Source organism: Siphateles boraxobius, unplaced genomic scaffold (genome assembly GCF_051911475.1).
Source record: "Siphateles boraxobius isolate OS27281-9 unplaced genomic scaffold, OSU_SipBor_1 29, whole genome shotgun sequence".
NCBI classification, from domain to species: domain Eukaryota; kingdom Metazoa; phylum Chordata; class Actinopteri; order Cypriniformes; family Leuciscidae; genus Siphateles; species Siphateles boraxobius.
This window is the reverse complement of record NW_027508908.1, coordinates 20,256,935-20,283,899: the sequence shown is the minus strand read 5'-3', so window position 1 is coordinate 20,283,899 and position 26,965 is coordinate 20,256,935. Positions and strand designations below refer to the sequence as shown.

At 40.9% G+C, this 26,965-nt stretch overlaps 2 protein-coding genes across 15 annotated transcripts in view; one reads left to right on the top strand and one right to left on the bottom strand.

The window, feature by feature from the left end:
* Window positions 1–19,310, top strand: part of itga6b (integrin, alpha 6b) — a 30,246-nt gene extending 10,936 nt beyond the window's left edge. The window contains exons 2-26 of the mRNA XM_077246781.1: window positions 1,183–1,310; window positions 1,398–1,477; window positions 2,545–2,806; window positions 3,192–3,323; window positions 4,039–4,252; window positions 4,782–4,975; window positions 5,323–5,411; window positions 5,518–5,645; window positions 5,906–5,995; window positions 6,633–6,694; window positions 6,797–6,960; window positions 7,522–7,668; window positions 14,245–14,360; window positions 14,590–14,743; window positions 14,831–14,914; window positions 14,997–15,076; window positions 15,192–15,269; window positions 15,377–15,479; window positions 15,651–15,824; window positions 15,940–16,038; window positions 16,292–16,402; window positions 17,063–17,161; window positions 17,285–17,410; window positions 17,559–17,658; window positions 18,227–19,310. Of these exons, the coding sequence (XP_077102896.1) occupies window positions 1,183–1,310; window positions 1,398–1,477; window positions 2,545–2,806; window positions 3,192–3,323; window positions 4,039–4,252; window positions 4,782–4,975; window positions 5,323–5,411; window positions 5,518–5,645; window positions 5,906–5,995; window positions 6,633–6,694; window positions 6,797–6,960; window positions 7,522–7,668; window positions 14,245–14,360; window positions 14,590–14,743; window positions 14,831–14,914; window positions 14,997–15,076; window positions 15,192–15,269; window positions 15,377–15,479; window positions 15,651–15,824; window positions 15,940–16,038; window positions 16,292–16,402; window positions 17,063–17,161; window positions 17,285–17,410; window positions 17,559–17,621 (2,977 nt within the window). The 3' untranslated portion in view covers window positions 17,622–17,658; window positions 18,227–19,310. The remainder of the gene's footprint in view (window positions 1–1,182; window positions 1,311–1,397; window positions 1,478–2,544; window positions 2,807–3,191; window positions 3,324–4,038; window positions 4,253–4,781; window positions 4,976–5,322; window positions 5,412–5,517; window positions 5,646–5,905; window positions 5,996–6,632; window positions 6,695–6,796; window positions 6,961–7,521; window positions 7,669–14,244; window positions 14,361–14,589; window positions 14,744–14,830; window positions 14,915–14,996; window positions 15,077–15,191; window positions 15,270–15,376; window positions 15,480–15,650; window positions 15,825–15,939; window positions 16,039–16,291; window positions 16,403–17,062; window positions 17,162–17,284; window positions 17,411–17,558; window positions 17,659–18,226) is intronic.
* Window positions 19,311–20,522: 1,212 nt separating this feature from the next.
* ppp1r9alb (protein phosphatase 1 regulatory subunit 9A-like B) overlaps window positions 20,523–26,965 on the bottom strand; it is a 29,988-nt gene continuing 23,545 nt past the window's right edge. For 5 of the 14 annotated variants that reach the window (XM_077246738.1, XM_077246737.1, XM_077246745.1 and 2 more), the window contains exons 14-20: window positions 26,813–26,870; window positions 25,878–25,949; window positions 25,562–25,754; window positions 24,955–24,999; window positions 23,449–23,565; window positions 21,605–21,793; window positions 20,523–21,513 (exon numbers count right to left, since the gene is read on the bottom strand). In XM_077246738.1, the coding sequence (XP_077102853.1) occupies window positions 21,337–21,513; window positions 21,605–21,793; window positions 23,449–23,565; window positions 24,955–24,999; window positions 25,562–25,754; window positions 25,878–25,949; window positions 26,813–26,870 (851 nt within the window). In that variant the 3' untranslated portion in view covers window positions 20,523–21,336. Of the gene's footprint in view, window positions 21,514–21,604; window positions 21,794–23,448; window positions 23,566–24,459; window positions 25,000–25,561; window positions 25,755–25,877; window positions 25,950–26,812; window positions 26,871–26,965 lie in introns of those variants that run through there. The other 9 variants (XM_077246748.1, XM_077246741.1, XM_077246750.1 and 6 more) reach the window with 3 other exon arrangements.

Here is a 26,965-nt window from a genome sequence, read left to right as displayed (position 1 = left end):
AGAAATGTAGCAAATTGCTGTCATATTCAGTTTTTTATTATGTTATTGTTTTGAACATAAGTTTTGAAAACAGTATGTAAGCATGTGCAAATTGGCCTGTAAGTACACAGAGTTTTGGTGGTTGTTGTGTCGAAGTGAGAAAATAATTAATATAATTTGAAAGATGTAGTCATTGAATGCATTTTGTGCCAAAGCAATGATAAATGATCCACAATTTAGCCCACATATACTTCTGTTGTGCTCACTGTGTGAAGAAGAGTTTTGGAAAAGTGACCTAAGTATTGAGAAATGTGTCCTAGCGACTGTAAAAAACTGTAAGGTAAAACAATGTATGCATCTGCAAAAAGTAAAACAGTGTAAGTTCCAGGACATTACCCATTTTTACTATAGGGTATTGTGGGAAATGTAGGCTTTCTTTCAGTCAGACCCTTTTTGTCTATGCCCACAATGAGAACTTGAAGATGAATGTTATCGCTGAACCCGTCAATCCAAAGAAAAGAAAACAGCCTTTCATTCTCATAAATGAAGTGAAACCAGAGATACAGACATTGAGTGGTGGATACCTAGGCTTTCTGTGGCCTACATTTCTTTTATTCAGAAGGAAAAAGATCTTCTCTTGAGTTTTTCAGTGGAAAGAATAGAGTGAGTGCCCTCAATAATACACAGTGTGCATGTGTTTTCAGTGTGGGCTGTTGAATCTGCATTGTTTCTACTGAGGATCCTACTAAAAACCCATGTGTGGGGAAATAAAAGATAATGATGCAATGAAGCCATTTACTTATTCAAAATCATCTGAACAAGCGAAAATATTGCTTCAGACTTTCAATTGTTTAGTCAGTTGAAAAGAGTGTATCAGATTTATCATTTTATGATCACAATTTTTACCACATTATTGCTCATGTTTCCACAAAAAAAAGAGTTTCACTTCTTGACAAGCATATTAAAAATAACCAAAGTAAAAATAACCACATTATTGCTCATGTTTCCACAAAAAAAAGAGTTTCACTTCTTGACAAGCATATTAAAAATAACCAAAGTAACCAAAGCAATAATTTGCTTTGGTTACTGAGTCTCTTTTGTGTAATTTGGAGCTGCAGAGAAGAATGAAAGATCATATATTTTTTAGTATGAAATTCACAATATTGCAAATCAATGAGTACATTTCTGTTTGTTGGTTTACAGGTTGCTGGTTGGTGCCCCAAGAGCTAAAGCATTGTCCAAGCAAACGTCAAGAATTACGGGAGGGATGTACAGCTGTGACATAACTTCTTCCAGTCAGTCATGCCAACGAGTAATGTTTGACAATGACGGTAAATGCAAACACAAGAAAACATGACACATTATACATTATAATGAGTTTGTGTGTGTTAAGTGAGGTATTTTTATTGTGCATGTAGAAAACATGAATACCGAAAATAAGCAAAACCAGTGGATGGGAGTTACTGTACAGAGCCAGGGACCTGGAGGAAAGATATTGGTAAGAGAGAGAGAGAGAGAGACAGTTTGTGTGTGTGTGTGTGTGCGCGTGCGTGCGTGCGTACGTGCGTGTGTGTGTGTGCGTGCGTGTGTGTATGTGTATGCGTGCTTGTTTAAATTAGGGACGCAACTATCTTAAATCTCCACAACCAATACCTGTAAGCCAATAATTATTTTCATATTATGGCTGATAACCGGTAAATGCAGATATTTAGATTCATATTAATATATTTAAATCGATCATGTTATATGCTACAAGTAAATTTAGGAATTACAATGTACTGTATAAAATAATGGATATTAATTTCAAGATTAGCTAAAGATGACATTGCTAAGTGTAAAAAATAGAGGGAAATGAACTAGCCGATGACCGATATGGTACCGATATATTGAGCATCCCATAGTTTGAATGTAAATTACTGTACAAGAGCTAGTTGTCATGCCTGTACATCCCTTAAAGAGATAGTTTACCCAAAAATGAAAAATATGTCTTGATCTATTCATCCTCATGTCACTAAAAACAAATGGAATTATGTTCCAAAGTGTTTAGTGTTTATCACAATAAGGCCTCTTCAGTTTTGTGTGAGGATTTCCACCCTAGCTTCTAAAATCCTATTCACATATTTTACATGTCCAAATCAACAACAAGATAAGTGTGTACAGTTTTTTCCTTCTATAATTAAGTGCGTTCCTGATAAATCAAAATTTCCCCTTTAAAAGACTTGAATAAGGTGCACTACTTTGTATGGATTTGAATGAATACATTTATCCTTTTATCACATTCAATTGATCAAAAGTGACAGTAAAGACATTTAGAATGTTACAAAATATATTTATTTAAAACGTTTAACACATTTTAAAAAAGTACATCTTAAAATATATTAAAGCAGAATATAGTAATTTTAAATAAAAACATTTTACCAACACCAAACCCAATGAACAATAATTTTTTTGGCTGAGATATATTTTTGTAACAGTGCAAAGAAATGTGTGTATTTATTATTTAGTTTAGTTGATTATGTGATTTATTTCACTGATTTAATATGTACTCACCGTGTCTCTCTCCAGGTCTGTGCGCATCGCTACCAGCGGCGCTTATTTGTGAACACAAATCAGGAGCTACGTGACGTGACAGGTCGTTGCTACGTACTAAGTGAGGACCTGACGATTAATGAAGACTCAGATGAAGATGGAGGGGAGTGGATGTTCTGTAACGGGAGAAACAGAGGACACGAGCGGTTTGGTTCATGCCAGCAGGGTCTGTCTGCTACATTCACAAAGGACTATCACTATCTGGTGTTTGGAGCACCGGGTGCTTACAACTGGAAAGGTATTGGAGGATTAAAGTGCTTGTATTTACTGCATGTATGTATTGAAGTGTAGGTGAGATCTTCATGGTAAATTTCATGGTAAATCTTATTATTTTTGGCATATTCAGTGAAAATACAGCTTTAAATCATTTGTTAAGGTTAGATAAATTACAATGGCCAATGCCAAACAAAACCCATAATTCCCCACATTCGTGGCACCCTCATGAAGTTAGTACTTCAGATTTTATTTGTCCGTTCATTGCATCTGACGTATTGTATTTTATCCCCTACTATTTCAACTTTGACATCTTTGCTCCATCTCTTCACTCATTCACTTTCTCCAACCTCAACCCTTCACCCTTTTCCTTTCCTTGTTCACTCACTCCTCCACTGGATGGATATCAGGAGTGGTGCGGATGGAACAGAAGAACAGTTCTCTGTGGGATAAAGACATTTTTGATGACGGCCCATATGAGGTTGGAGACGAAAGCCGACTTGATCCAGACCTGGTGCCTGTCCCTGCCAACAGTTATTTAGGTGAGTCCATCCTCACATAACATTCCATTCATCATCCATATCACCTGATCATTAGTCCATCATGTGACTCACTAAAGAACTCTGGTGTGATTAAGTGAATAAACTTTTCAGCACAGTTTCAACATGTGTGTCGGTAGGATGCAAGGCAGAGATATGTATTGCGTTTCGTAGCTTTTGTTTGGATGTACTCCTTTTTGCTTATATTTGGCTGTTCTACTTTGTGCTTTATTGAGTACAAATCTTGTTTGTGCAACTGTAGGTGTGCTTTTCATGACTAGCATATCTACTAATCATCCTGATCAGTTTGTGTATCAGTCACCTCCCCTTCAGGTGGCCAAGGAGAACATTTATGATGTGGCATCCAATAGCTATTTAGGCTTGTGGGATTTCCTGGACGCCAACTTTATCAATTATTTGCGTTCTGGTCATTATACATTCTATTCATTGTGTCGTTTTTGTGAACAAATGTGATGTTGTTGCTACATTACTGTATTTGTTTTATTTTGTTGTTGTTGTTGTTGTTGTTGGTTTCTTGTTTTCATCCACACCGCATGGGTAAAATGATGGAGTGTCCAAGTCAATCAGAACCATGAATGTTTACATTCATGTTGTTCGTATGTTATAATTGCATATTTCTTAATCACTGAAAGAATTTCAGTATTCTTTTCCTTAGCAAAACTGTAGCAACTCTTCTGATTGATTGTATCTGTGACAGGTTTCTCTCTGGACTCTGGAAAAATGTTGACCAAGAGGGGTCAGTTGACTATAGTTGCTGGGGCTCCAAGAGCCAATCACAGTGGGGCAGTTGTGTTATTAAAGAAGGAAGAAAGTAAATCATCCATGTTGACGGCTGAGTACATACTAGAGGGTACCGGACTTGCCTCTTCCTTTGGTTATGACCTTGCAGTGCTTGACATCAATGGAGATGGGTAAGATCCAAAATACATCCTTATATTATATTATATTATATTATATTATATTATATTATATTATATTATATTATATTATATTATATTATATTATATTATATTATATTATATTATATTATATTATATCTTTCTAAAATAGTCTTTTCCATATTTTGTTTCATACTAGTGTTACTTAAGTGAATTACATGTGGCCATTGCAATGTTTTATTGCTTGCAGATCAGTGTTATTTTAGTAAATGTTTCAGTTTCATATTTGTAATATTTCGATTTAGTTTGAAATGTATATTTATTTCAGTTTTCGTTTATAATATTTTAAATTCGTTAAGTCTCTCAGCCTTGTTTTATTTCACTTAGTTGTCAAAGCAACATTTCTAATTTTCAAGTTTTGAATCTAATCATTCTATTTTATTTGATTTCAACTTCATTTCAATTAATACAATGAATATTTATTTGATATATTTTACACGTTTGATAGATTTAGTTACAAATAACAACATGTATAATTTTCCTGCACTGATTATTAAAACAGGTGGCAGGACATTGTAGTCGGAGCACCCCAGTACTTTATTAAAGATGGTGATATCGGTGGGGCCATCTATGTTTACCTTAATAAGGAAGGGGCTTGGGACAAGGTCACCCCCAAGAGGATTGAGGGAGCCGCCAATTCCATGTTCGGCTTGGCTGTGGAAAGCATGGGAGATGTGAACCTGGATGGTTATCATGGTATGTGCTGGTAATGCAAAACACCTCAATGCAAACAGTTTCCAGGAAAGATAAATAGAGATGAAGAGATGCCATAATGTACATACATCATCACAAATATATTTGTGATGACACTCTAGAACTCACATTAAACATATACATAATAAAAACATTAAACATGCATTTGGAAACATTCGCTAACCTAGTTTAAATCCTCAAATTCTTAACATTACACTTATATGTGAATCTATGTAGATGATGACATTTATTTTAAACACTTTTATAGTAATGATATAGAAATGATGAGAATCACAAAGATAATTTTTTATAATATAATTATTAATATAACTTTTAATTTATTTTCTCAGATGTTGCTGTTGGTGCCCCATATGAGAACAACGGAGCTGGAAAAGTATATATATACCATGGTTCAACTCAAGGCCTAATAAAATCACAGGTTCAGCCATATATTCACTTTTCTTTTCTTTCAGTTGTCTTTCAGTATTTACACATTCTTTCATTTACTCATTTTTTTAAAAATAACGTATATTCGATAATTTCAGGTTCTTGAAGGAAAAGATCACAATGTGAAACTCTTCGGATACTCTCTTGCTGGGAATATGGATATGGACAGAAATTCTTACCCAGATCTGGCTATTGGATCTCTCTCTGATTCAGTGCTTGTGTACAGGTATGATCATATTGATAGACAACGTATCATTATTTTAAAGGATTCTTTATTAACAATGAAAGAACACTATTATTAATCATTGATAATATTTGTCATTAATGTTATAATACTAATAATTTAATAATAGTGTTAACATGCATTCTTATGTCTTCATTTTATAAAGTGGTGTAAAATGGCTAAAAAATTTAGCACTATACAGTAGATAAATGATTTAATTCATAAATTCACTGAATGCATTAATTATGTGTTTTACACTAAAGGGCACGGTCAGTGATCAGCATTGAAAAGACTGTCACCACCTCACCAAAGGAGCTAGACCTTACTCGGAAAAACTGTGGTGACAATATATGGTGAGAGAACTTAAAAAAAAAAGCAATCCTTATAGGGATAGTTCATCCAAAAATGCTAATTCTGTCATTAATTACTCATCCTCATGTCGTTCCAAACCCGTACAACTTTTGTTCATCTGTGGAACACACATGAAGATATTTTTGATCAAATCTGAGAGCTTTCTGTCCCTCCATTGACAGCTACGCAACTACCACTTTGACACTTCAAAAAGTTCATAAAGAGATCGTAAAACTAATCCATATGAATTGGGCGGTTCAGTCCAAATTTTCTGAAGAGACACAATGACTTTATATGATGAACATATTGAATTTAGGCTTTTTTCCCCACATATAAACATTGATCAGCAAAAGCTCAACCGAACCTGCTTGTTTTGCACAACAAACCTTATCCTGCAGCTCGAATGTGCTGGGTAACAAAGTGGTAGTTGCGTAGCTGTCAATGGAGGGACAGTAAGCTCTCAGATTTCATCAAAAATATCTTCATTTGTGTTCCGCAGATAACGAAAATCGTACAGGTTTGGAAGGACATGAGGATGAATAATTGATGACAAATTTTCATTTTTGTGTGAACTAACCCTTTAAACATATTACCAAATTGTAAACCGTTTCTGAAGCAAAGCTACATTGTGTGTTCTAGCCTTACCGTGACAGCCTGTTTCAAATTTTCTGCTAACCCCAAAACCTACAATCCTAACCTGCGTAAGTACATGTTTCTCAGTAATTGTTCATCTGTGTTGTCCAGAATCTCATCTCTGTAAACAAATGGCAACGTTGATGAACATGTCTTTTTCTCTTCTGCAGAGGTGGCATACATTATCAGGGTTGAATCTGAGAGGAAGAAACTTAATCTTCCTTCTAGAGTCATCTTCACCCAGAGCTCAACCAATGAGTACGAAAGCAAAGGGATCGTAGAGCTCAAGGGTCAGGGCACACAGATCTGTGTTACGAGAGACCTCAGACTGCAGGTACAGCAGATCAAAAGCAGCTTTACACCATCCCATTTAGAGGGTAAAATAATAACTACTGAGTGACATGTTAACGGAGCCCCGCACATTTACATTACATTTATTCATTTAGCTGACGCTTTTATCCAAAGCGACTTAAAATTGCAACTAGGCGTGCTCCAGAGTGTCTTGCTCAGGGCACATTGGTGTCTCACAGTGGATTCGAACCCGGGTCTCTCACACCAAAGGCATGTGTCTTATCCTTTGCGCCATCACCACCCCACCATGACATGCAAGAAAAAAAGTAAATCAAGGGAACGAATTAGTAAATCATGTGCACAATTTAGCCTACTCATTTTTTTTCTGCATGTCATGTGCAGGGGTCTGTACATGGTGTTTAAGTAGCAACATAAAATTGCAAGGGGGAATGACAACAACTCAACGGTTTTAACCATAATATAGTGAAAAGGAAGTGGTGGCACCTATTGGTGATTAAATTGGGATTGTTTTTACATCAGGAGTGTCAATGTTAATGCTGATATGTTAATGGGTTTTAATAATGCAAGTATATTATGTTCAAAGGAAACCCTAAAAGACAAACTGAGAGGCATTCCCATTGAAGTCTCTGTGGAGATCCTGAAGCCACCCAATCGCAGGAAGAGACAGACTGCTCTCCCGAACCTTCTTCCCATCCTGGACTCCAGCCAAGAAGCCAGTACTGTCACCAATGTAACCACCATCTTCTTAACCAATCAACAAGAATGAGCTTAGCATCTTGTTCCCTTTCGTTGTCACTCCGAGTTACGTCGGATGACGACGAATGGGGTTTCGCTTAGAAAGCCTATCAACTTCGAGTATTACAAAACGAGCCAATGGCAAAGAAATGCCATGGGTCTGCGGAATTTGCATGGCGTAACTCCGCCCCACCTCGTGGGTATAAAAGGAGGAAGCCGGCAGCAAGCAGATATGTTTTCGCTTCGGAGCCAAGTGTATTCTTCTCTCCACAAGCCATCTCTGAATTGTCAGCTTTACAAACGAGTACCTCGAGTGTTGGTGTGACGGCGATCTACGGCGAGAGCGTGCTTCCTGCTGATCTGTTGCAGTGGTCTGCCAGTCGGTGCGTTTTTCCCCGGGTGCTTCAACACTTGAGTTTTCTCTCACTAAAAGAGCTTACACGTGGCACGTCTTTTTAAAGACGGCTCGCCCGTGCATTTCTGGTTGCAGCGGACTGGTATCGGACTCTGATGGGCACGAGCGCTGTCTAGTGTGTTTGGGCTTTGATCATGCTTGAACAGCGCTCGTGGGTGACTCATGTTCTCGCTGGGAACGTGATCATCGCGTCATATATAGGTCGAGACTCGGTGAACTCGCAAGAGTGAGAGTCCCCTCATCCACCCCCCGATCTTCGGCTGGTGGCCAGGGTGACCTGAGGGTTACGGTCTGGATCTAGGCGCCGACTATGTGTCCGTGACCCCAGCCCCCCTCTTCAATGACGGTGCCCGCTAGTGAACTGCTGATTCCCGCGAGTCTACCCTCTGGTGGCCCGCGTGTTTCAGTTGAAGCTACAGAGGAAGATGCCATGTCTGTTGCAGCATCACTAGGTGGGTTTGAGTCTTCTGGAAGTGAGGGCTCGTCACAGCTGCCACCTTCCGGTGTGCATACGGCTGTGCCTGAGTCTGATCCGGAGATGACGACCATGCTTTCCTGGGACGATGGGTTTTGGGTAAGGCCGCCGACCCTCGTCCACGGCAAACCCCAATACCTCTCTTCCCGGACGTGCATGATGAGATCTCGAAGTCCAAGAAGACCCCCTTGTCTTCTCGGGACCGCTCGCTGATCTCATCCGCCTTTCCTCCCCTCGATGGGGCCGCTGCCCATGGGTACACTGGGGTTCCCCCGGCTGAACGCTCTGTTGCGATGCTATGTGTCCTCAGAGTGCTTCTTCTCGGCGCAATCCTAAGCACCCGCCCGTGGCCTGTAGTTTTTCGTCTACGCTTGTGGCGAGATCCTATAGCGCCACGGGACTGGCAGCCGCCTCACTGCATGCCATGGTCATTCTGCTGGTCCACCTGACCCAGATGCTCATGGACCTGCACGAGGGCGGGACTGACCCAGGGCTCTTCACTGAGCTGCGCGCCGCCACTGACCTTGCTCTCTGAGCGACGAAAGTGGCCGTACGCTCCCTGGGTCAGGTGATGCTCACCAGTCTGTGGCTGAACCTGTCTGATGTGCTGGATGTCGCGCGGACCCGTCTGTCCGACATTCCCATATCCCAGGTCGGCCTCTTCGGCGGTGCGGTTGAGGGCTTGCCCAACAGCTCTCAGCCGCCCATGAGCAGAGTGAGGTTGATTCTGTCCCGACGGCCCCGCCGTCCGCTCAGATCCCTCGTCTGCCCACCGCCGAAGGCGCCCTCCCGCGGCTCCCACCCCGCCCGTTCACGGGCCGTCTCTGGGGGCCGCGGGCGGACGCCACAGCCCTCTCCAGCCCCGCCCCCCGCTACACGCCGGGTTAAGCGGCGCTCGTGAGACGGGCACCTCGGCGATGGAGCAGACTGAGGTTGATTCTGTCCCGACGGCCCCGCCGTCCGCTCAGATCCCTCAGTCTGCCCACTGCCGAGGGCGCCCCCCCGCGGCTCCCACCCCGCCCGTTCACCCGGGTCGGCTCTGGAGGCCGCGGTCGGACGCCACAGTCCTCTCCAGCCCCGCACCCCGCTACACGCCGGGTTAAGCGGCGCTCTTGAGTTGGGCTCCTTAGAGATGGGACTCAGTTCTTTCCAGGAGTTGGTAGCAGGACCACTCCTTTCCCCGGGGAGGGCCGGGGAAGAATCCTTATTCTCCAAAGAGCTGATTCTCCCGTCTCTGAGCACAGAGTTCTCGGACGTCACAGAGCGCCGCCCACAAGCCGTGCTCTCCTCGTCCCCCTCTGTCCCGGAGGTGGTTGACATGGCGTGCCGTCCACGGACCGCTTCGCCGCTGTCCCCCTCTGTCGCCAGACCCCTGGCAGAGCAGGCCCCCGCGGGACGACCAGCCTGGTCCTCCCCTGGCCCCCTCTGCCAGGGCGCGGTTGCTAACTGTGCCCCCTCTCCGGGCCGCTATGCCGTCCACATCTGGGCCAGTTACTCCGCTTCGCTGCCCCTCCGGGGGGACGCCTGTGGCTCGCATGATCCCGTTGGTTCAGTTCCTGGGAGCCTGGCTAGAGCTTCCCCGTCTGTCCCACTGGATCGTGCGTACCGTCAGGCTCGGCTATGCGATTCAGTTCGCACGGTCTCCTCCCCGCTTCAGGGGAGTCCGCTCCACTTTGGTCGGTGGCAATGCCCCTATCATGAGAGCAGAGATTGCCACCCTGCTGGCGAAGGGTGCAATCGAGACTGTCCCTCCAGCCGAGATGAGGTCCGGCTTCTACAGCCCCTACTTCATTGTCCCCAAGAAAACCGGTGGGTTACGGCCAATCCTGGACTTGCGCGTGCTGAACCGTTCCCTTCACAGGATGCCGTTCAAGATGCTCACCGCCAAACGCGTTTTCGAATGCATACGGCCCCAGGATTGGTTTGCAGCGATCGACCTGAAGGACGCCTACTTTCATGTCTCCATTCTTCCTCGACACAGACCGTTCCTCCGGTTTGCTTTCGAGGGGCAGGCATACCAGTACGCGGTTCTCCCTTTCGGGCTAGCCCTGTCTCCTCGCATCTTCACGAAGGTCGTCGAGGCGGCCCTTGTTCCCCTTCGAGAACAAGGGGTTCGCATCCTGAGTTATATCGACGACTGGCTGATCCTAGCTCACTCTCGAGATCAGGTTTGCGAACACAGGGACCTAGTGCTTCGGCACCTAGCCCGTCTGGGCCTTCGGGTCAACTGGGAGAAGAGCAAACTTTGCCCCGTGCAGAGGATCTCTTTTCTCGGTATGGACATCGACTCGGTCGCCATGTCCGCGCAGCTTACGAGCGAGCGCGCGCAGTCACTGCTGACTTGCCTAAGACAATTCGAGGGCAAGAGTGCGGTTCCACTGAAACTTTTTCAGAGGCTCCTGGGGCATATGGCATCTGCAGCCGCGGTCACGCCGCTCGGATTGCTTCATATGAGACCGCTTCAGCTTTGGCTTCGCGACCGAGTCCCGAGGTGGGCATGGCAACACGGCACGTTCCGAGTACCAGTTACTCCGACCTGCCGTCAGTTCTTCACCCCGTGGTCGAACCTCGATTTTCTCAGGGCCGGTGTCCCCCTGGCACGAGCTTCCCGGCATGTTGTTGTCTCAACAGATGCCTCCACCACGGGCTGGGGCGCCATGTGCAATGGACATGCTGCTGCGGGCTCCTGGACAGGACCCCAGCGGCTGTGGCATGTCAATTGCCTCGAGTTGTTGGCAGTACGCCTTGCCCTGCACCGCTTCCGGGCGTTGCTCAGGGGTCAACACGTACTAGTCCGCTCAGACAATACCGCCACTGTAGCGTACATCAACCATCAAGGTGGTCTACGCTCCCGCCGTATGTCACAACTCGCTCGCCACCTCCTCCTATGGAGTCAGAAGCATCTGAGGTCGCTTCGAGCCATCTTCATTCCCGGAGCGCTGAACTGTGCAGCCGACGAGCTCTCACGGCTTCAGCCCCTCCCTGGAGAATGGCGACTCCATCCCCAGTCGGTTCAGCTGATTTGGGACCAGTTCGGGGACGCGCAGATAGATCTGTTTGCCTCTCACGACTCGACCCACTGCGCCCAGTTCTATTCCCTGACCGAGGGCACGCTCGGCACGGACGCTCTGGCGCACAGCTGGCCGCAGGGCCGCAAGTATGCGTTTCCCCCAGTGAGCCTTCTTGCGCACACTTTGCGCAAGGTCAGGGAGGACGAGGAGCAGGTCATTCTGGTTGCCCCTTACTGGCCCAACCGGACCTGGTTCCCCGAACTAGTACTCCTCGCGACAGCACCTCCTTGGCCGATCCCTCTGAGGAAGAACCTTCTTTCTCAGGGACGGGGCACCCTATGGCACCCTCGTCCCGATCTTTGGAACCTCCACGTGTGGCTCCTGGATGGGACGAGGCAGGTTTGAGTACCCTACCACCAGCGGTGGTGGCTACCATCACTTCCGCTAGAGCGTCGTCCACGAGACACGTCTATGCGTTGAAGTGGAACCTCTTCGTCAACTGGTGCTCTTCTCACCGAGAAGACCCCCGGAGATGCTCGATCAGTGTTTTGCTTTCCTTCCTTCAACAGGGGCTGGAGCGAAGGCTGTCTCCCTCCACCCTGAAGGTCTATGTTGCCGCCATTGCCGCACATCATGACCTCATCGAAGGTAAGTCGGTAGGGAAGCACGACCTGATCATCAGGTTCCTGAGAGGAGCGAGGAGACTAAATCCTCCTCGTCCTCCTCTCGTTCCCTCTTGGGACCTCTCAGTGGTTCTAACTGCCCTGAAGAGTGCTCCCTTTGAGCCCCTGCAATCAGTTGAGCTTAAGTTCCTGTCGATGAAGACAGCGCTTCTGGTTGCACTGGCCTCCATCAAGAGGGTTGGGGACCTGCACGCATTCTCCGTTGACGAAGCGTGCCTGGAATTTGGGCCGGCTTACTCTCACGTGATCCTGAGACCCCGGCCTGGATATGTGCCCAAGGTTCCTACCACTCCCTTCCGGGACCAGGTGGTGAACCTGCAAGCGCTGCCCTCGGAGGAGGCAGACCCAGCCTTGGCACTGCTCTGTCCAGTACGCGCTCTCCGCGCCTATGTAGACAGAACGCAGTGTTTCAGGACCTCAGACCAGCTCTTTGTCTGTTATGGTGGGAAGCTGAAGGGAAAGGCTCTCTCCAAGCAAAGGTTGTCTCACTGGATAGTGGACACCATTGCCTTGGCTTACCAGCAGCAAGGTCGACCGTGCCCCCTTGGTGTGACTGCCCACTCCACCCGGAGTGTGGCGCCCTCTTGGGCTCTAGCGCATGGCGCCTCGCTAACAGACATCTGCAGAGCTGCAGGCTGGGCGACACCTAACACATTCGCCAGATTCTATAATCTCCGAGTGGAGCCTGTGTCCTCTCGTGTACTCGCTTCAACCAGCTAGTACCGGACCCGCTCAGGTGTCTTCGCTTGCTCGCCATTCCACTCCACGGACTGGATACGTGCGATATTTTCCTCAGGTGAGCTTTTCCGAAAGCCCTGAGCTCCTCCAGCACTCCTGACGTCGGCGCCAGTGTCTATTGCCTGCGCGTCGGCTAGGTGCCTCCCGTGTGCATGGTCCCTCCTCCGAGCGACCCCCACATGTGTATTTCCACTGTAAGCCTCTCTGAGCGTGTGTCTTTCCCTTGGCAAGCCACCTTGCCACCCCTGGGGTTGAAATATTCCACCTGCGGCTGGACACCCCAGTGTTTTCCATATGCTTCCTTCGGGTCATATGTGTATTCTCTAAGTCCCCCCCCCTCCGGGCTGGCATTAATTGCATACTTCCCCTAAGCTTGGGATATGCTTCCCAGTGTACCATGGTATTCCTGTGATAAATGGAGTCCTTTGTCCAGGCTGACAGGGATCTCGATTTACGCAGGGCACTGGAAGACAGCTGAGAAGGTGGCGTGATTAGACTGGTAACCCCATTCGTCGTCATCCGACGTAACTCGGAGTGACAACGAAAGGGAACGTCTACGGTTACGTATGTAACCCTCGTTCCCTGAGTAGGGAACGGAGACGTTACGTCTGCCTGCCACTTTCCGCTGTACCGCGGGGATCGCCTGAGCTCAGTCTTGGCTCCTCAGCGAAGAAACATATCTGCTTGCTGCCGGCTTCCTCCTTTTATACCCACGAGGTGGGGCGGAGTTACGCCATGCAAATTCCGCAGACCCATGGCATTTCTTTGCCATTGGCTCGTTTTGTAATACTCGAAGTTGATAGGCTTTCTAAGCGAAACCCCATTCGTCGTCATCCGACGTAACGTCTCCGTTCCCTACTCAGGGAACGAGGGTTACATACGTAACCGTAGACGTTTTTCAGCTATATACCATATCATATTAGTAATATATTACATACATTACCGTTCAAATGTTTGTGGTTGGTATGATTTTTTAAAAATGTTTTTGAAAGAAGTACCTTATGCAAAAAGAAAACAATTAAAACAATTATATTTTTAAATATTATTACAACAACGGTTTTCTATTTTAATATATTTTATAAAAATAAATTTTTTTCCTGTCATGGCAAAGCTGATTTTTCAGCAGCCCATTCTCTAGTCTTCAGTGTCTTCAGATTTCATCAGCTTTTACATTATACTGCTGAAGTAAATCTTTATCAATCACTCATATCTCATTCAGTATTAACTCTGAATCATACTGCCTTTTCAGGTTCAATTTATCAAGGAAGGATGTGGTGCTGACCATGTATGTCAGAGTGACCTGCAACTACAGTATAAATTACACACCAGGGAACCAAACAGGGACATCTTTTATCCATTACCTGAGTGAGTTTTTATTTGTTATTATATATTGTATTTGGGGGGGTAAATTAAATGACTATCCTGTCATATTATTATGTTAAAACTGCACACTCATGTCTTGTTTGAAGTGACATCAGTTGCATAATTCATGAAAGCGAATGAGCAAAGTACTCTTTTTATCAGAAGAAAAGGCAAACGGAAGTGCCATAAAGAAGAGTGTATCTTTAAGCTCTCTGTTTCTCTTTCCTCACAGAGAAAATGGAGTTCCCATTCTGTCTCTTAGCGATCAGAAGGACATTGCCCTGGAGCTCAAGGTGAACAACAAGGGTGAAGATGCTTATGAAGCGCAGCTGACTGCCTCGTTCCCCAAATCCCTCTCTTATTCTGCCGTTCGCACTAAATCTAGTGTAAGTCCAGCAGCCAGATATCAAACTTATTTGTTGTTTGTTATTATTATGAAGAGTTTGTTTTTACGTGCTCCTAAATCTTTACAGGATAAACCGATCAGCTGTTTAGCCAATCAGAACGGGTCTCAGGCTGATTGTGAACTTGGAAATCCGTTCAAAAGAGATGCTGAGGTAAATATTTAAAATGATATTTGACAATATTGTATTTTCGGTCTGGACTTAACATTCATGAAAAAAACAAACACTTTTTCAGACAACTTTTTACATCATTCTGAGTACGGGAGGAATTTCTTTGGATACCACCGAAATTGAAATTGACCTCAAACTCAAAACGTGTGTAACAACATAACACTTGATATTATACGAGCACATTATCAAAGCTAAATTAGTACTAGCCATGTCCATATTTACATATTGATGTGTCCATTTTGCTTTTCGTTAATTGCAGGACAAGTGATCAGAAGCAGTTACAAGCAGTCAAAGCCAAAGCCATTGTTAAGATCCAACTGCTTTTGTCTCTCACAGGGTAGGTTTGCAAACTGCAGTATTATTTCTCAGTTACACTTCTGATGATGATATTATCAATGTTCTGTCTTTGTAACATCATATTATGTCATCATGTATCATCTGCAGGGTAGCTAAGCCATCTCAGGTCTACTTTACTGGGGAAGTTAAAGGAGAGAGTGCCATGAAACTGGCAGCTGATGTTGGCAGTCCAATTGACTATGAATTCAGGGTAACTATTAGATTTCCTAACATAAATCCTAACATCATTCTAGGAAGTTTGTACATTTACAATACTTCCTTTGATTGTAGGAGTATTTCTTTAATTGCATTCTAGCTATCAAACGCGAGATATTTAGTAGCCTGTTAAACGATGGATCCTGTTATTTATGCCGACTGACAGGTTACAAACTTGGGCAAACCCCTCAAGTCGTTCGGCACGGCATCTATTATTATCCAATGGCCTAAGCATAACTCCCAAGGCAAGTGGCTGCTGTACCTCATGAAGATCAGCTCAGCCGATTTAGACAGCTTCAGCTGCTCCAATCCAGATGAGGTCAACAAACTCAGTTTGCAGGTAGTCCGAATATCTTAACTACTGTCAAAATGATCATTAGTTTTCCCTCATGTTTCATAAATAGAAATAAAAGATATGCTTCTGTAAAGGAATTAACTGATTATGTGTTATCTAGGAGCCTTCAGTGTCACGAACTAAACGCGAAATTGGGGAAACTCCGGCAAAAGAAGGAACAGTCTCTCTTTTTACTGACAAGAGGAAATACACAGTTTTGGTAAAGTCACTCAAATATTCCGAAAGTATTCAGACCCCTTAATTTGTTAGCACATTTTGTCATGTTGCTGAATTTGTCACATCAGTCTACACTAAATTACTCACAATGACAATGCAAAAAAAAACAAAAAACTGAAGGCTGCAAAACTTGGGGGCTGGATATTTTCGGAATGCATTGTATGTATTTCCTTAATGAACATTTATCATTGGAAATCAGCCACTTGTTTGCAATCACTGGCTTGTTGTGTTTTTAGTCCTGTGAGGATGGGGCGGAGTGTATAACATTCAAATGTCCTCTAATGGGAATGGACAGCAATGCTGTTATTAGCCTGAGAGCTTACCTTTGGAACGCTACCTTCCTGGAGGTGAGTGTGATCTTTCATTAGAGGTGTGACCCTCATTTTTAAATGCTTACATTTATTAAAAAAAAAAATGGAATTCATACCTATAATGATTTGAATGCAGATCTTCTATGATGAGCCAGATTTTCAATTCTGAATTAAAAGTCGGAATATATATTGAGTAAATAATGCCAGGATGATACAAAAAAAATCCTTATTAAAATGAAACTTTATTTGGTAACATTTTACAATAAGATCTCATTTGTTAACATTAGTTAATACATTAACTAACAAACTAACATTGAGGAATATATTTTTACAGCATTTATTAACCTTAGTTAATGTTAGTTTTATTAATATTAGAAAAAAAGTGTTTAGGTCAAGGTAAAATGCCATGTGGTGGGATTAAAATTGAAGTCTGTAAAAAAAAAATATTTTGCAAACTGTTTAAAAACCTTATATGAAAATCATCATCATATAAGATGCGTTCACTCGTGTGTATTCAAGATGTTTTTTTTTTTCTGGATGGTTATTTCACATAAATCATAAAAAAAATTCATGACAATGACAAAATTTTAAAAAAGAATACATGAAACGAACTTGAATACAGAGAGAACATTTCTATTATTATCCTTATCATTTGTAAGTATAGTTTTGCTAATTTTTTTCAAATATTTCTTACAGGAATATGAAAAATTGAACTACATTGATATTATTGTCAAGGCATCACTCGATTTCAAGACCTCAGCTACAAATATACAGCTGAAAAATGAGCCAGCCCAGGTGAGGACATTTATATGATTAATTCATTCTCCTTCCACGATTTCTTCCATGTTGTATCAATTTGACTTGATATGCAGGGCTTAAAAAAGAATGCACTTTAAAAAACAATTTGACCCGTTACAGGTACGCGTTACTGTGTTTCCCGAACGCAAAGTAGCACAGTATGGTGGTATGCCCTGGTGGGTCATTCTGGTGGCCATTTTACTAGGACTCCTCTTGTTGGGTCTGCTGGTCTTTCTGCTTTATAAGGTAAGGTCACATGACTAAACAGCCCGACCCATTTAGGATTACCTAAACCTGTTTTTACCTTCATATTTTTCAACTTTGACAAAGTGTAAAACAGATTTTCATTCATATGACATTAAGTATTTAAAACACAAACCTTTACCCCTTTTAGTGTGGTTTTTTCGGCAAAAGCAACAAAGAACCTGAAAAAGAGAGGCTGACCTCAGATGCGTAAAGTGAAACAGACAGAGAACGAGAACCTCTTTCTTAGGGTAAAAGAACTCACAGATCAAGTTGACCTGTGTGCTCAGAGCTAGCATGAAAGGTTGGGCTAGCCAATGCTAACCTACTGCTGTCTGATGCACATGCTGCCTGTCAATGCCAAATGTGGGGTTAATGGTGGCAGTTTCAATGGCTTTCATTGCTCAGTGATAAGCAAAATGCTATGAGGAATGCAAACTAATCATGAATGAAGTCGTTGTTGTTGGAAAAGGGTTTATAGATGTTTGTGTTCACTTTTACTCAGCTTCAGGTGCGTGTGACTGGGTATGACTGAATGTCTGAGTCTCTAAAGCTCTTTTAAGCCTTTAGATGTGGCTTGATTCAGGAACTTGCACATTTCTCTGGCCTGCTTGGGTTATTTAACGGAGCATCTCTCTCGCTTTCAGCACATGATTCTTGCTTATGTCTTCTTCAAAACATTGAATGTTTTGTTCTGACCTGATGCTAGGCATGCTGCACACACAACATCACTATATCTTTATTCGTTTTCCTGTAAAACATGATGCTGTTGAGCATTGTTAGCATGACGCTATGCTAATTGCCTGTTTTTCCGAACAGTGTGGATTTTTCAAACGCTCCAAGTATGATGACAGCGTCCCCAGTTATAACGCTGTGCGGATAAAGAGGGAAGAGAGGGACTATATGCCGGGGAAAAAGGAAATGGATCCTCCAGAGAAGAAACAATGGATGACTTCTTGGAATGAGAATGAGAGCTACTCATAGCTAAATGCTAAACTGAAAGCAAACCAAAGACTTCCTTCCCAGGGCCTTTAATGCTTACTTTTGCACACACTGATCTCTTCTTACTGTTAATATTCCATCAAAACATTAAAGGAAACATTTGAGATTTTCTTCCCAGGATAGGGATTTTTAAAGATTGTATTAGAAACGGTGTCTGGAAGACGTATAGTGAACTAGGATAGATTTTTTTTTTATTAACTTTTTTGTTTTATATTGAGGTTTTCCTTCGTGTTCCACCCAATTTGCATATCATAGTTAAAATTCACTTCAACAATGTATATACATTTAATGTATTTATTCTCAACAGATTTTTCTGTTGTACAAAGGCCAAAGATTAAAAGTTTTTGTTTTGTTTTATGAATGGCTTGTGTGGGCCAGGACTTCTTGATATCTAGATCAAACTGCCTGGATGAATGTAAATATTTGTGTCTTTGGATTTTTTTTCTATTTGTTGCTTATTTGTTAAAACCAGTCAGGTACATATTTCATTTTCATTGGCAGGTCTTCACTGTACTTTACAACTGGGACATATTTTATTAGGAACTACTTTTTTATAATCAAATGTTTGATATAACATCAGTTGACTGCTACAATCCATTGTTAGATCAGCTTTTAAAGGGTTCTTTTACTTTTTGAAGGTCATTTGAAAGTATCTGTTTAAATGTAAAGTTGCTTTTATTTTTTTGAAACAGCAGCTGTTGGCAAAGCAAATGCTCAAATACTGAAAAGTATTAATTCTGTTTGTTTGTAAAGTGACACTGAATTGGACAATTGTATGTATTGTTTGGATTTGAGCCACTTACAAATGTATTAGCTCACACGCAATTGACACTGAAGTAATTGATTATTAGAGATTAGTTTTAATTTTCTAAATAAACATTTTTGCTGATCCTAAAATTAACGTAAGAGGTGCAAATTGTTTTACTTGAACTTAGCAAAAAAACAAGAACAAAAAACAGTAGGCTACAATGTTTAAGGCTTTGTGTTGCTGAAAACTAACAGGTAAAGAAGCTGTGAAGTCTGACAACATGTAGTCGCTGATGATTGATGAAATTTGAAGACACAAAAAATACATTGGGTCTGAAAGAACAGATACCTAAACAGAAGGCACACTCTCAGAAGAAAAGGTACAAAAGCTGTCACTGGTTCCCTTTCAAAAGGAAATAACGTTAATGGTACTAAAATTTTCTCAAAGTATCTAGACAATTCAAGGTTGAGCTACATAAAACAATATCTCTGATACTTAGAGTAATAAGCACAGGATTAGTGATTGGCATGACTGGCAAAAGTAGTGTTGTGAAACGGGTTATTTTGTATGTTGGACAGGCACATAAACAACTATTTTTTTACCTTAGCAATAAGCAAGGATTAAGTTCCTTGCTCTTCCTTGTTAAAGTAAAACTCTTAAGTCTAAAATTTTGTTAGCGTAAAGTACATTTACTTGCTACATGCGTTTCTTTTTAATAATAATAAAAAAACCATTTTATTTTATTGTACTGTCTTTAAAAATGTTTGAACTTTATATCACTTAGGATAGTAGTTAAATAGATAGTACAAATCTGACTGGGCCAGCAGAAAATATATTTAGCATTTAGCCCTGTTATATTAATGTCACATTTAGCTATGCCTTTAATTATTTTTTGAGTTAAACTTAGCTTTTCCTTTTTTATCAATTAAATCAGTGCTCCTGGCCTTGATTCACAGTAAAAATAATATATTAAAAATAATAATAAAAAAACTACTTGGTTCTTGGTTCAAACATTATTAGCAGGCCAAAGTTTGAAACCCAGGAAAGGCTCATTTATAGATGGAAAGGTTCATGGGATCCTATTAACGCTATTATGGCAATCAATAATTTCCAAAGCTTTCATCATGAAATTATCTTCATATTGACAATGGGCCTGATATGCAGATTGGCTAGTCAGTGATGCAACATTTTTGATGCATCTGAATGAATGAAATGAATGCAAAATCAAGTTACAACTGAAAGTACCAAGATTATTTTAAAAGATAATTTAATTGACAGTGCTTGAAATACCTTTGCAGCTACATGTGTCATGAGTTACAAAACAAATGTCCTAAAATCAAAAGGATATAAATAAATAAAAATCTGTAGTTGTAAAATATTTATTTATTAATACACATGTAAAATCATCATCATTTGTGACATAGAAGACAATGAATTGATCTCCTCTCTGCAGTAAAATGTACATTACTAAAAGTTATGTACAGTAGACATTTTAAAAAAAATGATTCTTTAAAAAAAATCGATAGGGTGATGATGTGTTCACTTAAAAGTGCACACTAGGACAGGGAGCCATACCTGGGGTGTGCTCTACTAACCCTGGGAATGTGTGCACATCACATTTAGACATCCACACACGGATTATTAGTTGACTTTTGGCTAAAGTGCAGATTGTGCACTAGCAGCTTGGCTTGTGATAAATTGCCAATTAATTCTGAAGGAGACTCAAAATCTTAACAGCATTACATAGTGCCAGATATTTAACATCGGTGCCCTCTGGTGGACAGCAGTAAAATCATTTTTAGTACCATGTACAGCGCCAACAACATGCAACTCAGTTAAAGCCAATGATACAACCTTTTGGATGATTAGATTATTAATAAAGTTCCCATTTTCTCAAAGTGCCATTATGCATGTTAAAAGTCAGTGTGGCAGACAGGATTCGCTTCTTTAAGTCCTGGGATGTGTCAAAAAGAGATGTTAACTTAATAAAGTCGCATTTACAGGCTTTACTGGCAGAAGACCTCTAGTGTTCACCCATGTTGTTACTTTCTCACCAGTCTATAAATCACCTGTGTGTGTGAGACAATCTACTCCATTTCTATCAGCACACATTATCATTACTCGGATTGGCGAGTGTGCACATTTGCGGTCTCTTGACTGAACGGGTTTGGTTACTACCTTAGCAGGCCGATTCAACGTTTGTTGGCAGGCCACTTTTATTCCTGGCCTCTTTCTCTCTCCCCCTTTCTTTCTCTTTTTTAACTTGCTGCTTTTCAAGTTTTTCCAGAGCCTTCTTCATATCTTTTAGTCTCCTCTTAATGGTGGAACGATCTCTTTGGCTAGAAACACCAAGCTCCTGGAAGACAACACATATTTCAGGTGTAAAATATTTTAAACCAATACTACAACCAAACAAATAAAATAATAATGATAATACACGGACCAACCTTAAGTTTACTGCTGTCCATGCACAAGAGATGTTGGCCATCCACACCTTTAGCTGTAAACTCAGCTATATACTGTTCCATGTTCATGCCCATCAACCAGTGGCAGACCTGCTGATTGGTCCACTCTGAAAGGGGGCGGTTCTGCCACATGTATTGCTTTGCAGCTGGAGCAGGGCCATCATCAAGAGTCTGAGAACAAGAGTATGCATATGCTGGTTATACTCAGGAGTCATTAAGTGCAATAAACTGCACTACACCAACCTGCCATGCAAAAAAACAAAACAAAAAAACACCTAACATGTATACCTTCAGCATATTTCAAGCAAACTTCCTTTTCATTTTGTGTGCCTGAATTAAAAGTGCCTGTTAACAGATCAACAGAGATTCCTACCAGGGCAGACTTGTGAATCTGGAGCACACTTCAGGTCAGAAACAGTGGAATAAAATCAGGTCAGAAACAGTGGAAGACATCAAGAAGACCAGACTGACATAGATTGAAGACTGAAGGGATATGTTCTGGAAAATGTTCTCACAGTTTTTTTTAATAAAACTAATGCATCTAGTGACCTCTGATGTTATACATTTACATTTATGCATTTAGGGAAAGCTTTTCTCCAAAGTGACTTGCAATAGTTGAACATAATAAATTCATCAATATATCAATCAATAGTTTGCCTTTTATTTTTATTTATTAAAAATTTTGATGAGACAGTATAGGAAAAAAGGCAGTGGGAGAAAGGATAGAGGCGAACATAAATAGGAAGGACCATAAGCCAGGACTTGAGTATTGGAGTACTGCTTTCAAGAATAAGACTAAATTTAAGACATTCACTGAAATTATTATTTATGTAAATGACACTACAAAGCATTGGCTCTTCAGTGTTTTGTAGCCTGTGTGGGGAATTAACACCCACAGCCAGCAAAATTCGACAACTTTTTGAACAGTGGCCGGTAATTTTGCCTCATCTACAAGGCCATTGTGGCAGGCAACCTGTAGGACATCTTTATGGCTTAGTTATGAAAATGGTGATAAAAAAAAAGTTCAGTTTTCATTTGCACATTTATTTAAGTTCATATATATACAGTGAGTTTTTTATATATATATATATATATATATATATATATAAAAAAAAGTTGGCTATGGGTGTTAATTCCCCACACAGGCTATATATACATATATTTGTATATACATTTTCATTTCCCTGAAGAAAGTAAGTCAAATGGGTGAATTACAACACGAGGGGAATTAGTAATGATTCATTTTTAATTCCTTTAACATTGAGCTACTGACACATCTAACACAACTTGTGAAATAACGTTACCTGTGGCAACATCTTAACAACAGGGCGTAGAAAGACTGCTGCAATCATTTGGGAAATTCCACAGACCGCAGGTGAAATCCTGTCATTTCAATTGGAAGTTTCGAGTGAGGACAAAAAAAGTTCCCAATGCAGATTCCACTCAAGTTCTAGTTGGTCAAGCAAATTCACCGCATTGCTTGCTACACTTTTGACAATGGACATTTTTTGCCCTCAAATTCTCTGTGACATTTCACTAACATTGCCCTATCTTTACAATGCTGTGCTATAAGAGTGAAACAGAAAGACATGCTTGCTGAACTATTAGCTCTCTTTGTCGTAGCTATGAGAGCATGAAGTCATTCTTTCCATTCCTTCCTCACGACACAGACATTCCACCAGTGATACTTGCTCTCCTCTTCAAAACACCTCAAAAACCAGAAGTTCACGTTCAGTGCTGATTAAATATATATGTGTTAGTGTGTGGCGAATGCCAACAATTAACTACAGGATAGCTCATGCAGTGGTGACCCTACGGCCACTCACCTCGCAGGAGGAGAAGGTATGTGTGTGTGAACGCCCCAGGAGACGGGGCTCTTTCAGTAACCCCGCCAACACAGAGCGAGGACTACCTGCGACTGAATCATCCGTCACAGATAAGCTCTATAACAAGACATGGGGACATACAAACGTAAACACACAAACAGACACAAATGATTTTCTCACAAACAGTTTTTACAGATATAGTATTTATAAAAAGGGAAGTTTGGGATGAATTCGCATGCTCTTCTCAGTTTTAATAAAGATCAAGTTAGTGGCTTAAGGGTTACTAAATGTGTTATATCAATACAAATATATCTAACCAATTCCTCCACTTTCAGACTAAAACAACTTTTTAAACAAGACAGTTTCTGTGTAACTGGGTCAATGAAAAAAAGACTGTTCAAGATAAAGTGAAGAAAATGAAAAATATAGTTTACGTGCAGTTCATGAAAAAAATGTATGTAAATTTAATGATATGAATGTTGTAACAATAAAAAAAGAGTATCAATATTTTACTTATACCCTGAACACATGTGAATATCTTAATTTTGTAAAAAGGTTTTAAAATAAAGGTACAAAGTGATTTATAAAAAAAATGACATATCAATGTGAATTATATTTAATTATTTATTTAATAAATACATTGAATATTTTAATGAATTAAAATGAACAATTTCTGCTGTATGACGCCCTCCCAAAAATAATCAATTATAATTTAATTATATGAAATGAAAGAAAGAAAGGGTAGCATTTATTTTACACATCTGTCCGTTACCAAACCCTGACCCTAATTAAACAGAAAGTACATGTTGCTAATTAATATTACTTTGTAATTTTTTGTATAATTACACCGTAACAAGGGCACTTTAAAATAAAGTGTAACTGAAAAGAAAAAAAGGAAAAGAAAAAAATCATGTCATTGACACATTTATTTACTATATTCATCGCTTTGTTACTTTCTTCTCTTGAATGCTTGTCTGAACTAAATCTGGAAAAATGGGGCAGTGATATTACCTTCAGTGCCTTGGAAGCAGTACCAGTGGAGAACAGTCCCAGAAACCAAAACCAGTAGAAACACAAAACTATTTTGTATTACTTACTTGAGAGAGCTGGTAATGGAGCACTGTCGCACACTACAACTACTAGCATGCATCCTTCTCATGTGAAAGTGAAAATAATGGATGACTAAAATTGTATTAAATACAGTTATTAGAAAACCATCAAGAACAATCACTCCCTACTAGGGGAGGGTACATTCTCAGATACAAACTACGTCACTGAACTAACACATTGCATAGAAATGCTCTATTATGAAACAGGACATAGCTTTATCAGTGTGGACCAAAGGGTATATAATGTAAGAATGCCTTTACCACAATGATGCATTTCCTCTTTAAATATAACCACACCAAAAATGAGTCCACTAGGGTTAGTAGCAACTGTTATCAACTAAGCGTACTAATGTCCTCAGACAGACACATGAACTGGGGAACTGAATCCATACTGTACCAAATCTAAGGAATGAGAGAGAAGAGATGGCCAGGAAAGGTTGGTCTGAGAGAAAGAAGAGATCTCGAAAAACATATTCTGCATAAACAAAATTACATACAGCGTGATACATACAGCATCCCTGCATGATTTGAGAATTTTTCAAAAAGTATCTTTGAATTTCTATGGGAGCAAGAACATCTGACCTTTTGTACAAAGGACCTTTTGTATTAATCACCTAATACTGCCGAATCTTTAATAATAAATACAAATTCTTTGTTTTTAAGAAAATCTTAAAACTTTGTAAATGTCTTTTAAAAACCACAACAGTACAGTACAGCCTTCAAAATATGCCCAATTACACAACTTCACTTCCTGTTAGGATCAAAGGCTGAATGTTATGGGATTGCTTAAATATTAACCTTTAATGACATGCAGGAATGCAACCAACCACAAACTGAATTCCTTTTAAATGGGTATAACCTAATGAACCACCTAAAAATTTATGCTTTCAATTACTGAGGACACAACTTGCTAACTAATCTCTTCCTCTTACTCAAGATAGTTATGAAAAACACATCTTGAGGGTCTACACAAAAAAACGTCTCATCATCTGGTCCCTACTCACCGTGTTTGTACGATCCTCCATGTATTTTTCTGAAGGAGTACGAGGGAGACTGCAGCTGGATGCAGAACACTCTTTCTCTTTTCCCTTCTCTCTGTCCCCAAACCAGGAAAATGGCATACAGGAAGGGACGGAAGAGATGGAGCCAGAGGGGGAAACATTGCTGCTGGACTCATCCAGTAAGTCTCCTGATCCCCTGAGTTAAACAACAGAAGCCATTCTAAGTAATCTATCAGAGGAGACCTAGAGACTTGTAATGATTTTAAACTTAACTTCAGTACATGTTGTAGGTTACTATTAGGACATTTCATATTCAAACCTGCTCCCTACAGATCCTCTGAGTGTGATGCTCTCCCTTTTTTTGCCTTTGCCTCCAGACCTGCGGATACCACTACAGACCAACACAAAAGAAAGAGCACAAGGCAGAACTGTTAAATTTTTTGTGTGTTTTGCATGTACTTTTTTTACATGTACTTGATTGGGGGAAAGAAATCTCTGAAATAAAAAAATACATTTTAAGAATATATGCTAAATCATGCTTAATAATAAAAGCATGCACATGAAATTCCTCTGTCATAAATTAATTGTAATGGAAGTTTACAATTCTGTCAAAGAGTACATACCCTTGTGTCATTCCAAACTCTTATGGCTTTCTATATTTATTTTGTGAAAAAATATTTTCTCTTTTTTGTTCAATGAGTCAATGTGGTCCAAAAAGGACAAAGTTACAGAGAAATTAATATAATATATATGATTCGATATATTCAAAGTCTCCTGAAGAGATATTATCACTTTGTATAATGTGCAGATCAAAAAGCATTTATTCACTCTCAAATCACATTTAAATCCTAAAAATACGGTAACACAAAGCTCAAATGTCAACATTAACGTCAATGCTCAAATGTCAACATCATACCTCATTGGTTCTCGCACCTCTTGTTACCAAATATCATGATGTTTGAGGTTCTTAGAATATACCAGTTGAATCGTATGTATTAAATCTCAATACATTTCTGGGAGCCTGAAAGTTTTGGGTCCTATTGACTTTCATAAAAAGAAGAAGTAATTTTTGTGTTGTGTAGACAGTGGAAAGCCATACCAATTTAAAACAACATAAGGGGGAAACATCGGTGAAAGGAGGGATTTCTAGCTGTATGATTTCTCCTATTAATTTTCCTACAAGTGGCCCATCTACTCCCTGTTGTAATATCACCGATATTGGCACAAAAGAGCAAGTTGCTTGCCAGGCCATACCTGAAATCTGGGAATCGTCTTTTGGACTTTCGTGTTGGTGAACCATCACTCTCTTCATCTGAAAAATAAAAGAACAATAAAAATCAAAAGCCTGAGCAGGTAAACCAGAGGTAGTAGGAGAAATAAAGAAAAAGTACTTCAAGAAAACAGAAG